This window comes from Thamnophis elegans, chromosome 6 (genome assembly GCF_009769535.1).
Source record: "Thamnophis elegans isolate rThaEle1 chromosome 6, rThaEle1.pri, whole genome shotgun sequence".
Lineage (NCBI taxonomy): Eukaryota > Metazoa > Chordata > Lepidosauria > Squamata > Colubridae > Thamnophis > Thamnophis elegans.
In genome coordinates this window covers 14,453,479-14,468,935 of record NC_045546.1, presented here as the reverse complement: position 1 = coordinate 14,468,935, position 15,457 = coordinate 14,453,479, and the positions used below count along the sequence as shown (strand labels likewise).

General features: G+C 40.9%; 1 protein-coding gene across 1 annotated transcript in view; it reads right to left on the bottom strand.

Annotated features, from left to right (window-relative positions):
- ARHGAP42 (Rho GTPase activating protein 42) overlaps window positions 1–15,457 on the bottom strand; it is a 176,716-nt gene that overhangs the window by 37,568 nt on the left and 123,691 nt on the right. The window contains 7 exon segments of the mRNA XM_032220054.1: window positions 465–543; window positions 2,463–2,572; window positions 4,762–4,862; window positions 9,417–9,515; window positions 9,518–9,548; window positions 13,522–13,586; window positions 13,589–13,625. Of these exon segments, the coding sequence (XP_032075945.1) occupies window positions 465–543; window positions 2,463–2,572; window positions 4,762–4,862; window positions 9,417–9,515; window positions 9,518–9,548; window positions 13,522–13,586; window positions 13,589–13,625 (522 nt within the window).

The following is a 15,457-nucleotide window of genomic DNA, read 5'->3' as shown; positions in this document are numbered from 1 at the left end:
CTGCAAGCCATTAATCACCCTTGGGGTTGAATATTACTTTTAGGCCCCATGCCAATTGTCCCAAAGGTGCTTTTTCCAAAAGGCAAGTGAACTTTCTTGGTTTTTTCTTTGAAAATGTTTCACTTTTCATCCAAGAAGCTTCTTCAGTTCTAACTTCAGCTATTTGCTATTTTAATTCCTTTTATTGTCCTGATATTAACTTTATTTTTTACAATAAATCACTGAGAGATTTTGATAGTTTGCGGTAAATCAAGTCAGAACAAATAAATTGATTAATAAAAGTATATTTGTATTTTAAAACAGCAGTGATATTTTTAAATGGCATGCAAAACTATTTTGTTTGTTACTTTCAAAAATCTCAGAGGGAGCAGAAGTAGGGGGAAAGGGAGATGGAGGGATGGATGGATGAATGGAGGGAGGGAAGGAGAGAGAGAGAGGGAGAGAGGGAGAAATGTTTTTCTTACAGGTTCCTTTCCATCCATAGCTTCTAGCCAAAGTTTTCTGTTGGATTCAGAAAAAGCTTGCAGGGTAATGATCCCATGTCTATTTAAAAATAAAAGAACACAATATACAAATTAGAAACTTGGTTATTCATTTTGTTCCCATGAATCTGAAAGTTACACTAAATAAAAGTACAAAACACAGAACATGAAAAGATGTTAGGTATTACAATTCATCTGAGCATATCTGAAATATTAAAATAAATAAGAAATAAATAAATACGTTCTTATCAGGTTAACTGTTTCTGTTCTTAATACAAAATCTTCTTGCTTATTGCAAGTTTCCCAAGTGGAAATTTTCTAGGGCCATAAGGTGAACAAAGTTAACAAATAGCAATACAGCAGAAAATAACACAAAAAATAAAAGCTGTTAAATAATGAAAAGCAAGGTCAAAGAAGATTTTTCAAGGAGAGCAAATTCAAATTGTATTGTTATTATTTTGTTAAAATAGTGTGAAACAAAATACATTGATAAGATTTTATTCATTGCAGAATTCTTTATTTTTACCATTAATTTTAAATTAATGAGATAGGTTTGCTTTTGATGTGTTAAGTGATAATTGCTGGGAAAGCTAGCTATTATCGAAGGATGTATAGATACTTAATATCTATATAGGAATAAGCACATGTATACACACAGACACCAACTGATATACACACACAATAAAATGTATTCACATGAATAACTCTGTAATCTTCCAAAATGGTAACAGGTGATGCATTCAGAAAAAATAACAGCAATGTATTTTGTATAATTCATAAACCCAAAGGAGAAATGGATATCCAACAGCACTGAATATAGAAACAATGACTTTAAAACCCGAAAATGGAATCAATGACTTTGAAATGGGATTAAATCAGAGGTGGTATTCAGCCGGTTCGGACCGGTTCGCCAGAACTGGTAGCGGCGAACTGCGGAGGGGCCTGGGGGGAGGCACCCACCCGCCTTGGCTCCAAAACGTCCTATGTAGCTTCATTTACAATGTCACACGCATGCGTGCACATCACACATGTGTGCATGCCACACGCATGCATGCACACATGTGCAAGCAAAGCGCATGCAATGAAGGCCGTACACATTTGCGAAAGACACATACGTGACGCAAGCATGCGTGCACTCACAATAGCGAACCGATGGTAAACCTAAGTGAATCCTGCCGCTGGACTAAATGTGTAACATTATAGAAGATATGTCCCATAATGAAAAAGAATAGGGTCTTCTACAACAGGGGTCCCCAACCCCTCGTACTGGCCATGGGGCATTTAGAACCGGGCCGCGAAAGCAGAAGTTGCACACACCTCTCACACAAATGGAACTTCAAATAACTAGCTCACCACTCACACAAATGGAGCGTCACGCGCTCACAAGTGCCCACCACTTACACAAATGGAGCTGTGCACAAAAGCGTGCGTACCTGTCAGTCACACACAACCATTTCCTCTCCCCCCCCCATCGATCCACAAATCCAGGAAGTTTGGGGACCACTGCTCTAGGATATCAAATCTGCTGAGAGAAATAGAACTTGAACAAAAACCAACACAAAAAGATTTGAAAGTCATTGTGGAGATATAAGTGCAGATGCTTTATAGATAAAATGATTCTGGAGGACTTAACACACCTGTTTTATTTCTAAGAAGTAGAAAACTATTACCATTATGAATGGTTTTCCATCACATTTTATATAATCTAGAGCATGGGTGTCAAACTTGATGCGTCACATTGCCATCACATGACATTGTTTCCATTCGCGGAGCTGGGCTGGGTGTGGCCTGCATGTGATGCATCCGGCCCGCAGGCCGCCAGTTTGACACCCCTGATCTAGAGAGGTTTTGGGAACAGGAAAAAAAAAAGGTTGCGGGGTTAAATGCTATGCAGATGGCTCACAAAATGTCTAACAGGGCACCAGGATTTTTTTTCCCTTTAAGAGAATTTAAAAAATCACCCTTTCTAAAATTGCAAACCTTTCGGCAACTTCGATATCAAAGCAGAAGCGCTTGTCAATTGAATCTGTTTTTCTCCGGATGCAGGACTTCAGCTTGAACAATTCTGGTGAATTTGGAACAAGGCCGTTCTACCAAAAAAAAAAAAAAAAAAAAAAATTAAAAAAATTAGAAAGTTAGAATGAAGAAACATTCATTGCACAATGAAATCAATTGCCAAGTAAGATAAAGAAACTGTAATTATCAATCACAGGAGCTTTGGTTAACTTTGCCGATAAAACAGCAGCAGGAGAGAGATTATTTCCAGCACTTGCTTAATATTAACACAGAGGTCTCTTTCTGGCCATGAGACAAAGTACAGACTTAAAATATGTAAGACCTACCAGATCTATATTTCCCTTCTATATTTATTATATTTGCATAGACATGCATATTTACCTTTGCTTTTAAGTAGTGCTCACATGTTATTTCTGGAAGTATTTTGAATGAGGCAGGCAAACATCCTTTCTCTTCAAGAGAATGGAGAATATCTCTTTTGCAACAGACTCTGCAGACATTTGCCTTATTTAGCATTAAGAAATTTTTTCTTAGTTTAACTAGTAAATGAGCCACGGTGGTGCAGTGGTTAGAGTACAGTACTGCAGGCTACTTCTGCTGACTGCCAGCTGACTTTAATTTGGCAGTTTGAATCTCATCAGTCTCAAGGTTGACTCAGCCTTCCATCCTTCCCAGGTTGGTAAAACAAGGACCCAAATTGTTGAGGGCAATAGGCTGATTCTGTAAACCGCTTAGAGAGGGCTGTAAAGCGGTATATAAGTCTATAAGTGCTAATGTTATTAACTAATAAATTCAGCTTTTTTTTAAAGTTTAACCAATAAATCTGGAGTTACAAAAGATACTATAATCTCTACTGACTTTATTTCTTGAGGGGCTAAAATCAGCCAATGTCTAAGCTCTTCACTAAAGGCATCTTGTGTCAGTGATGACTCCCAGGGACTGCTAGTTTTCTAGAGAAGATTCCGGAAGTGGTTTTCCATTGCCTTCTTTGAAGGATTGAGAGAGAGGGACTGGCCCAAGATCACTTAACTAATTTTTGTGCCACTTTCCAGCCAGTACCATTAGACCAGCGGTTTTCAACCTGTGGTCCGTGGACCCTTGTGGGGGCTACCATGTCATCAGAGAGAATCAGGAAAGGCTTGAAGAAATGTTATGATTTAAATCTCGAGTTAACTTTTGGGGGTCCAAGGTGAAGGGTGAGAACGATTGCATTAAAACAGAGTGAATTTGCTGTTCTCTGTATATAGAAAATAATTACAACTGAGTGCTGTCACTCTACACTTTACTTTTTTTTTCATTATCACATTTCCAAATCTTATCTTGGCAGACAGAAGAACACACATAGAATACGGCATTCAGTTTTGGTCACCACACTAAAAAAAAAGATATTGAGATTCTAGAAAGAGTGCAGAGAAGAGCAACCAAGATGATTAGGGGACTGGAGGCTAAAACATACAAAGAATGGTTGCACGAACTGGGTATGTCTAGTCTAGTGAAGAGAAGCACCAGGGAAGACATGATAGCAGTCTTCCGATATTTGAGGGGCTGCCACAGAGAAGAGAGGGTCAAGCTATTTTCCAAAATACCTAAAGGCCAGACAAGGAATAATGGATGGAAACCTATTAAGGAGAGATTCAACCTAGAAATAAGGAGGAACCTTCTGACAGTGAGAACAATCAACCAATGGAACAGAAGTTGCCTTCAGAGTTGCAGGAACTTCATCACTGGAGGCTTTCAAGAAGAGATTGGACTGCCATTTGTCGGAAATGGTGTAGGGTCTCCTGCTTGGGTGGGGAGTTGGACTAGATGAGCTACAAGGTCCCTTCCAACTCTATTAATCTGTTAATTTCTCCTAAGGAGTGCTACATTTTAAGACTTTTAACAGACTAGAGAGAGAGAGAGAGCACCAGTTTGGTCTACTGCCTAAGGCACTGGGCTACAAAAGCAGGAAACCAGGAGTTCTAGTCCTGCCTTAGGCATGAAAACCAGCTGGGTGACTTTGAGCCAGTCACTCTGTCTAAGCCCAACTCACCTCACAGGCGTGCTGTTGTGGGGAAATAGGAGGGAGAAGTTGTGTTGGATATGTTCGCCACTTTGAGTTATTTGTAAAAAAAATAATGAAATGCAATACAATATAATACAATATAATTTTGTCATATAATTTTATTTGATAAATAATAAATAAATGTTCTAGAAGATACAGACATTGTTCTAGGTAAGCACATGACTAAAAAGTCATTCCGGTCTTTGGGATGATACTCACAACTTTCCCTCCAGATTTGGCTTCAGAAATACTCATTGTGAATGCTTTGGTCCCTTTGTCATATGTACAGTAATGTTTTATCCAAGCAAATCCTAACGGTCCTAAAAAAGAAGAGGAGGGGGAGTGTTTTTTTTTTTTGCAGGTCATGAGAACAAAAAATTCATAACAAGGAAACCTTTTATGCTAAAATTTATACTACAGTCATATAGGTAAAACTTCCCCTTGCACACATGTGCTAGTTGTTCCTGACTCTAGGGGGCGGTGCTCATCTCCATTTTAAAGCTGAAGAGCCAGTGCTGTCTGAAGACGTCTCCATGGTCATGTGGCCAGCAAGACCCTTACCACTCTCCCGGCCTTCCGTAAAGCGACCAAGATCTGGCTGTTCCGGCAGGCCTGGGCCTGTTGATTAACATCCAGCCCCACTCGATTGAATGGATGATATCTTATTTTTAATAATTGTATTTTTAATAATTGTATTTTTAATATTTTATATGTTTTTACTTTTGTTGTGAGCCACCCAGAGTCCCAAGGGAGTGGGCGGCATACAAATCTTATTAAAGTTGAAAGTTGATTGAATGCCGAAGGTGCACGGAACTCTGTTACCTTCCCATCAAAGATGGTCCCTATTTTTCTACTTGCATTTTTATATGCTTTTGAACTTCTGGGTTGGTAGAAACTGGGACAAGTAACGGGAGCTCACTCCATTATGCGGTGCTAGGGATTCGAACCGCCAAACTGCCAACCTTTCTGATCGACAAGCACAACAGCCACTGAGCCACCGCTTAGTCATATAGTATAAAGTAATTTTCATTAAAATATAATTTTATTAATTTATTTATGATTCCCACTTCAAAAGCCACCTCACTTGTAGACGACTCTGTAGATGATGCACTGATGATGTTACTTAGTTGGGTAATGAAATGTCTGCAAGAAACCACCAAGTTCAGAAAGCTACCAAGGACCCCACATGACTCTGGGAAGTGCACAATTTTTAAAAACAAACAAACAAAGGGATAAAGCTATGAGCACCAAAAAGAAAAGAAAATGCCCACCCATGAAATACGCTAAATGACGATATTTTTAGGTGTTTCCCCAAAATTAGCGCCGAGTATTTTGAGATACATGGGGAAACTCAGTCTATTTTAATCACCCGTCTCAAAATTACCACACGAAGATAATAATAAATACGTTAATCTAGTCTGCCATATAGGAGAGACTGTATCTCTGAGACTGAAATTACATTTGTGTCATCTTTCTCCATAGCCTAAACAAAGGAGGAAATAATTTCCTCCGCTATGACAACGGGTCACCGTGGCCTTTCACTGTCTAATGAAGCACTGTGTGGGGGCCTGGCATTTTCCTATGTCCTTGCTGTCCTCTTAATGATGTCCAAGGTAATTTCTGCTTAACAGACACCTTTGGGGTGGAGGGTTGCCTTTTATTATTTATCAGTTAGTTAAAGGATAGGGGGGAAAAATGCCCAGAGCAAACTGTCCGCTGTTCTGAAGCAGGAAAGGCAGCCTTGAAAAAATCATCAGAGCAATTTTTTTTGTCATTTAGAAGCTGTTTAATAGATGAGGAGGGCAAAACATTTCAGTGAAACAATCGTAACTTCAAGCTACTTGGTCCTCGGAGACCTGCTTTTAGGCAACTGAATATCACCATTCCAGAGTCATTAATTTAACAATCATTTTCAAGTGGTCACACCAATATTGAGAGAAAAAAAATCAAATGGATATATCTGACAGATGTCCCAGGAATAGCCATGCTCTTGCTCTTAACGTGGGATACAATGATGGCAACCAATGTTCCCTCTAATTTTTTTTTCAGTGTGAGCAGAAAGTATAGTCTTTGAGCGGCACATTTTCATGCCTGAGCACCTGAATTTTTTCACAGATGTCACCTAAGACAACGACGAAATCAGTATTATTTGAAACTCAGTTATGTTTATTCAAGGTACCCGCTTAATTAAAAGTGTTATATAATATCAGTATCACTTAAGATCCTGCTTAGCAACCAAAATGTTGGCTCAGAAAGTCTGCATTTGAAACAAAAAATAGCCTTTAAAGTTGTGGCGTGTTAGGAGCATTTTTATTCCTGCATTTAAACCACACACCACACACGGAGAGAGGGAAACATAGGAACTTCGAAGGGTGAATAATTTGAAATGGTAGTTGGAGAAAATAGTGTAAGTAAAATAGTGCTTTATATAATTAATGAACAGGGTTTTTTTTAATAGTTTCTTTTTACATTCATTTCTGTGTTCATTTTCTTGGGAATGAAATTCCTTGAGGCTAACTTAATTTTTGGAAGAAAAAAAAATGCCTGTAAACCAGCAAGAAATTTAAGACAATCTTTAAAATTTGTATTCAAGAATTTAACGAGAAAGCTTTTCTGTTTGCATTGCTTTCAGCAAACATTTCCTATTTTTACTGCCTTTCATTCACCCACTTTTCACTTATATGCTTATACATATTCATTAAGTGACAGCATTTGGCAGGCAGCATTGCTTTTCTACATTACTGTATGAAAATGTCCTGCATCTAAAAATGACTAATCTATGGCCTTATCACTGCTGTGATGAGCCCCTCTCACCAGAATAACTGCTGCCGCCGCCTCCTCCTCTTCCAACAGCACCACCACATTTGCTGTCCGGCGCTGCAGTTGAGGTGAAGCCGCCAAAGCTCCCACTGGTGCCCCCGCCCATGGCAGCGGCGGCGGTGCCTGCCTCCCCCTCCGCTCGGAACAACCTCACCTAAGCAGGGGTGCTGGCGGGAGCTTTGGCGGCTTCACCTCAGCCGCAGCGTTGGGCGGCAAATCCGGCAGTGCTGTTGGGGGAGGAGGAGGCAGCAGCAGATATTCCGTTCGAGCAGAAAGCAGGGCAAGGGATGGGAGGAAAGAAAAGAGCCTGAAGCGCCCGAAGCGATGGGCTTCTGGAAGGCGGAAAGCCGGGGGGGGGGGAGATACCGGCAGTTTGGGTGTCCAGGAGAGCCATCTCGGTGCCGTCGAGGGGGGGGGGAACACCAGGTGCTGGGCTGCCTCAGACTCGCCCTCTCCATGGCTCCCCAGGGCTGCAGCAAACCAAGCAACAAAGCGAGCTAGAAGGACCGCCGTTTTTTTTTAATATCTCTCCCAGTCTGGGGAAGTCCTTTGTGAGCAGCCAGTTCTAGCCGCCTGCAAAGGACTTCCCCACGTTTGCTTTGATAGAAATCTCTGCGCGGCAGTTAGAAACTGCTGCGGGGGTTTCTTGCCACGTGCGTGGCCGCACAGCCGCGCACCTTAGAGGAAACAGTGATGGCAACTCCTTGGGAAGCTAATAAAAACTTCTGCCATTTGATGACATCTTGAAATAAGCAAAGGGCTTGCTTATAAAATCTATTTTACTATTACAAAATCTCTGTCCTTATTGGTTACTTCTCTCTAATGATTTATAAGATACATCAGTTCTACCATTCGGTCTTTCTACTTCAGTGTGCAGGTGCCTTATCTTTCTAGTAAAATCTGTTTTTTTCCCCCCTAAAATATGGACATCCAATAGTAAAATAGTAAATCTGTCAACAAAAGGTCTTCTACAGGTGCATTGGTGTAGTCTGATAATAATAGGAATATAATATCATAGAAGAAAGCAAAGGTAGTACCATAGCACGTTGGGTACAATCCTAAAACAATGGGAATTTGAACACCTTTGGCATTGATAAATTCACCATCAGTCAAATTACCAAAGGCAGCTTTACTCAGAACAGCTTACAATCCTGCTATGATATCTCTAACACAGGGCTGGATCCGGTCCATGGGGTGCTTAGATCTGGCCCACGGGGCTGCCCTGGAAAAATCAAAGGACGATCCATGGTGCCTCTGCTAGCAAAAACGGAGCCAGGAGGGACACGCGCGGTCCTCCGAGCTACGTTTTTGCTGGCAGAACGCTAGCAAAACAAACTACTAGCAAAAGTGGCATTTGATCACATAAGTGACATCGAGCTGGCCACACACAACCCTGGCCTTCACCCCCCCCACAACCCCACAAGGTCAAACACAACCCTGATGCGGCACTCAATGAAATTGATTTTGACACCCTGCTCTAACACCACAAAAAACCTCAGCATCTGCCTACATCCCAGATCCTTGGGAAAGACTTGATGGCATAAATGCCAATCTAGTCTCAACATCTGGATGACTGTGCAACTAACTGTTATAATGGAAAAGAGTATAGACAGTTCTCAACTTACAATCATTGTTTAGCGCCTGCAATGGCACTGAAAAAAATGACCCATGACCGGTCGATAACCACAAAACACCGCAGGCCATGTGATCAAAACTCAGGAGCTTGGCAACTGGGCTTATATTTATGACAGTTTTGGAATAACTGAATTATTCCAGTCTAGAATAATGTGATCACTATTTGCGATCTTCTTAACTGGTTTCTTACAAGGGGTTTCCGAACAACTGCATGATTCAGTTAACAACTGCATGCATCAAGTACGACTGGAGCAAAAGAAGAAGGAAAACTCATTTAACCAACCGCCTTGCTTGCAACGGAAATTCTGGTTCCAATTGTATATTGAGGACTACCAGTACATACAGTATGATGTGTCTTTAACTCTATGAGGTGTTAACTTGTGGTTAACTTATAACTATATGTGTGCGTATTGGACTACTCACGCTTCTCTTGGAGTAGAGGTAGCCCTCCATAGTCCACTGGCTTGGTGGCCTGTAATCTTGGCTGGCAGACTTCTTCTCTGCCAGAAGTCGTTCACTTCCTGACGCGTGCTTTCAAAATTATTCCTGGTCTAAGGAATCAAACAGAGAAAAAGAAAGATGGTGGACAGTGATGGCCCCGCCCATAGGGAATAAAAGAGCGAAAGGAGAGAGGGGAGTTTGCTGGAGATAATTAGTTCAATTCATTAGGGTGAAGATCTGTTCTGACTTTTTGCAAGTATTGTCTGCCACAGAATGGCATTGGAAGATATCAGCCTGGCAGCTCTCCAAGCCTGATAAAGGTCTGTAATGTGAAATCTCTTGAAAGACTGTTGGCCGGGATTTGCTGGAGAGGATTCACTTAAACTAAATAAAACTAATCAGGAGAGGAGGTCAGCTTCGTGCTTTTCGGAAGCCTAGGTCAGAACACTAATATATTAATGTATTTGTCTTTATACCTCCTCCGAGTAAAATGGCTATTAATAAGCAAACTATATGCTGTATCTGAAGAGATGCTAGTATTGTATATTAGTGCATAATTCACTAGTACAGTAGCATTGCAGATCTCCATTAGTTCTTGGGATGAAAACAAAACTATATTTTTTTTTCAAGTACAGCAGATATAGATCTCTGCTCGGCTAATAAGTAAAAGACGTCAAGGCAACGGGATATCATTCATATAAAGTAGCCTTGGGGAATATTTATTATGTTGTAGCCAAGCACCAAATAAGCCCCCCCCCAAATCCAGGAATTAAAGCAGTTTCCCCCTCTCCCTTTAACTTACTGTTGAAAATGACCTCTTTAACACTAAATACAACTGCTTTGAACAAGCAGCAACTGGCACTGAATCATTGTGATATGTAACCAGAGTTGTGAGATTGAACTAATCTAATAACGACCTGTAAATTTCCTCAGCGCTTTGGCTAAAATATGCATCCTCCCCTTTGCTCTTTCAAAATATAAAGTTGAGAGCTAACAGTGACCCTGGTGCTTTTAAAATCAACAGTTTAGATATGATCTTAATACACACTTTCCTTTTCCTCTCTGTGGTCAGATTTTACCATTCTGTGAATGGTACATAAATATGCAACAGTACATATGAAATTTTTGCATCCTCAGTTTTGAATTGTTGACATTTGGAAGTTTGTATGAGGCTCCCTGTTTTCTCTTCCTCTTCTTCTTGATTCAGAGATTTAAAAATTTCTATTTATATGTTCTCTCCCTCTAAGCAGCAATTTGGACTTGCCCCAAAGGTAAGACAGATGACAGCATAAGAGTTAAAAGTATTTTGAGGACTGACATCCCCAGATACTTCATTCCTCCTTCATTCCCCCCTTCTCTCCCATCATGGTACTCTGCATTATAATGTGTTCAGCACGAAGCATATTTTCATCCTTAATATGTTTTGTTATACTGTATATTCTTATACATTCCAGTTATCTGTCTATGGAAATTCTCAGTCATCCAGGTCATGGTTGTCTCAAGGTGCTTTTCAATTGGACTTTCTGGGTTTTTTTCGAAGATGTTTCGCTTCTCATCCAAAAAACTTCTTCAGCATCTTAAAGCGAAATGTCTTCAAAGAAAAACCAGAAAGTCCAGCTGCCTCTTCCAGTTATCTGGGATTAAGATGGAAGGTGGGGGTGGGGCAGGGGGAAGAAACGCATCAAACTATAATAAATATAAAATGCATCTGGTGACATATTCACTCACTCCCTGTTTATTTAACTTTATGTTTCTCCACATGTCCTGATGTCAATTACAGTTGCTGTACTCAATGTGGTGGGTCTATGGATTCCAACAGACCCCAAAACCCCAGACTTGCACGTTCATAAGGATCTAGTCCATGTGATTTTGCTTGTTGCGTGCCCATATCCATAATGCAATGTGCGTGTGACACCCCTTCTGCATGACCCGCCCCTGCACATGCACCCGTGACACACCCCCCCCCCCAGAAATGTGCATCCAACCCCCGCTCCTGTGCACTAGTTTGGGCCTAGGCCACCCTGCAGCCTCCTGGGACCAAAAATGGGGCATGGGAGGGTGCGCTGCACGCCCACGCTCCCCCTGAGCATGCATGACAGAGCCACAATAATCAGGTGGTTAGTGGGAGGCATGTGACATGCAGGGTGGAGCTGAGCTGGGGTGACGGCTCACATGACCGCAGAGAGGGCTCCGTGTGCCATCTGTGGCATGCGTGCCATAGGTTCGCCATCCCGGATCTAGCAAATTAAATTGTTAAGACAGACATTTGTTATGTAAGTTTTGCCCCATTTTACATCCTTTTTCTTTGCCCCAGTGGTTAAGTGACTCACTGCAGCTACAGTAAGTGAGTAATATGGCTGTTAACTTTTTATAGAAATCTCATAAAAATGGGAGGTTGGCATGCTGCAGAACAAAATTCTACTCTCAGCATTTTTATTTTCAGAATGTATCTGGACTTCTAACAGGTCAGTAAGAAAAAGGGAAATAAAAAACAACGGATGATCAAAGCACACGTTCTGCTTTGAAGTGTGTCCATTTGTGGAGCAAACAATAAAAGGCAATAGGAAGATGGGTAGCAGATTACATTCCATTTAAGCAGTACTTTTTAGCTGCATATAAACATATTACAAATAGTCCTTGATTTACAACAGTTTTAGTGACCGCTTGAACTTACAACAGCACTGAAAAATATACACTATATTGCCAAAAGTATTCGCTCACCCATCCAAATAATCAGAATCAGGTGTTCCAATCACTTCCATGGCCACAGGTATATAAAATCAAGTACCAAGGCATGCAGACTGTTTTTACAAACATTTGGGAAAGAATGGGTCGCTCTCAGGAGCTCAGTGAATTCCAGCATGGAACTGTGATAGGATGCCACCTGTGCAACAAATCCAGTCGTGACATTTCCTCGCTCCTAAATATTCCACAGTCAACTGTCAGCTGTATTATAAGAACGTGGAAATGTTTGGGAATGACAGCAACTCAGCCACGAAGTGGTAGGCCATGTAAACTCGTCCAACATCAGTGTGTGACCTCCCAAATGCGCTTCTGGAAGAATGGTCAAAGATTCCCATAAACACACTCCTGAACCTTGTGGACAGCCTTCCCCGAAGAGTTGAAGCTGTTATAGCTGCAAAGGGTGGACCAATGTCATATTGAACCCTATGGATTAGGAATAGTATGTCACTTACAGTAAGTTCATATGCGAGTAAAGGCAGGTGAGTGAATACTTTTGGCAATATACAGTACTTATGACCATTTTTCACATTTACAATTGTTGCTGCCTCCCTGTAGTCACATGTTCAAAATTCAGGGCACCTGGAAGTTGACTCATATTTATGATGGCTACAGGGTCCCAGGGTCATGTTTATACTTTTGCAACATTCCTGAGCCCAAAATTTAGGTTGCTAAGTGAGAAATTTGTTAGAAGTGAGTTTTACCCCCTTTTACAACTTTTCTTGCCACATTTGTTAAGTGAATCACTGCAGTTGTTAAATTAGTAACCTGATTGTTAAGTGAATCAGGTTTCCCCATTGACTTTGCTTGTCAGAAAGTTGCAAAAATGGATCACATGACCCGGGACACAGCAACCGTCATATATGGGAGTCAGTGATCAAGCATCTGAAGGTAAATCACATGACCATGGAGATGCTGCAACGGTCATAAGTCTGAGAAATGGTCATAAGCCACTTTTTTCAGTGCCATTATAACTCTGAATGGCCACTCAGTGAACTGTTGTAAATCGAGGACTACCTGTACTCGCTTATAACTTAGGAATTTTAAACTTGATTTTCCAAGGTAGAGACCGGAAATGTCTGTTCCTTGGAATTATAATAATTTATAATTGGTGGTTTTAATGTTTTTGTTTTATATTCTAAGCAGCCTAGAATCACGAGATGGGAGGCAAATAAATAAAAAAATAAATAAATGTGATAAGCAATTGCAGGAAAGTTTGTGCATTTATGCCTGAAACTATTCATTTTATTTTCCAGAGATTCAATGTTGTAACTGAATTGGGCAGTCATCATAAGGCATTCAATTATTCAAAAAATGCTAGTAAATGAAATTTAGTCTTACATTCTGCAAATTGAACTGCAGCTGTTGCTTGTATGGTGCAAATTCTTGGGCCAGCTCGTATCCTCATGGTAAAATGTAAATAATCCCTGAAGAAATGCCAAAAGCTGGGGGGAAAAAAAAAAAAAAAAAACAAAAAACGAGCAAACAAAATAGAATCAAAACCCAAAGGAAGAGTTTAAAATTCATTTTATCCATCGTGTAACTGAAAGAACATGAATCAATGTCTGTGAAGATATTAAGAGGACAAAATGTGAAAACAAAACACGGTTTCTTTCTTTGGCTTTTTCAAAGAAGAATCGAGACTTTGATGCATTATTCTAAGCATAGTTTGTTAGCCCACCTTCGAAGCTGGTTGCTAGCACAAAGAGTTGGTGAGCACAAGTATTTTGGTTTGTAGCTATCCAGTGGTGGGTTCCAGATCCCGTTGCAACCAGTACGGTGCAACTGGGCCGGGTGTCCACCACATGCATGCGTGCATGGCACACATGCATACTTACCCCCGCGACGCTCCAGCTGCTCGACGGAGTGTCGCGCAGGTGCCATACACTCCATGCACGGAAGCCCCGATTGGCTCAAATACAGGTAAGGAGGATGGGCGGGCCCTCCGGAGCACCGTATTGGAACGGTACCTGGTGTGCCCCAGACACCAGTATGTCTGTACCGGGGTGTACTGGTCATATCCCACCACTGTAGTTATCCCAAGATGCCAATGTTGTCTCTTTTAAAACCACTGAGAGAAATCAGGAGGTAGGACAGCAGAAGAAAATAGAAAACAACAAAGCCAAGCTGCAAGTCAGAGATGTCCAACCTTGCCAACTTTAAGACTTGTGGACTTCAACTCCCAGAATACCCCAGCTAGCAATTTGCCAAAGATGGATAACCCTACTGCAGGGCAAGGATAGGAATGGAAGACTGACTGGTCCGAAGGAATTAGGAGGTAAGTCAGGAAAGAACACGAAAGGTAAGTAGGGAGAGAGAAAAGAAGAGAACGAGACCCAAAAATAAAAGCTGGAGTTGCAAATTATTGAAAATAATTACTATAATAGCACGTTGATTCACCAGAATTCACCAGTGGTGAATTCCTGCCGGTTCTGATGGGTTCGGCTGAACCGGTAGTAGTTTGGCGGCCTAGATCGCTGAAACCAGCAGTGACCCAGGCCTGCCACGCCCCCGAACTGATTCCCTGGGCAGCACCGATGGCGCTGCCATCTTGTTTTTCAGTAATGCGCATGCGCAGAACTATTTTAATTGTGAACCGGCAGTAATGCCTGCTGGAACCCATCTCCATTTGAGTCTGAATATTCACCGTAACTACAGAGACCATGCAGCATTGACTGTGATATTTTAGGTCTTCTATTAACAGCAGATACTTTATAGACCTGTCCCAAACTGACAACTTGATAGCTAAAACCAGTACACAGGCTTACACATGTGGTGGGAGATATTGTCTCTAGTCCAGATTGTGGGAAAAGGCTGAGATTCAGGAAAGAACATCCAAAGTAAGACCAAAGTTAAGACCAGCTTCCAATTAACCAGAATATCATTTTTTAAAGCAGTGAGCAAGACTTTTATTAAGCCTTTTATCAATTTAAGCATTATTGTTTGTTAATACCTCTAATTTCAGCACCAAGGTTGAAGATTATTATTATTATTCTTTTGCAAATGAATGTAAGCTTCCTTAATTTTCTGCTGTCCATCTTTTGGTAAACCCATTGTGCTCCTTAGTTCAATGTAGTATCAAGGTGAGACTTCCATGTCAGCTTCAGATTATGTACGTGTTGTGTTTTTAAATATCTTCTTAATCTTAGACAACTCCCGACACTAGATGGCAGTCATGGCAAATTTATTGTGAAGATCTGCTACATCTCTTCTGAAGAATTTATTTTTCAGAAATCCCTACTTTAAATACTTTTGTCAATAAAAGTCATATACCAAA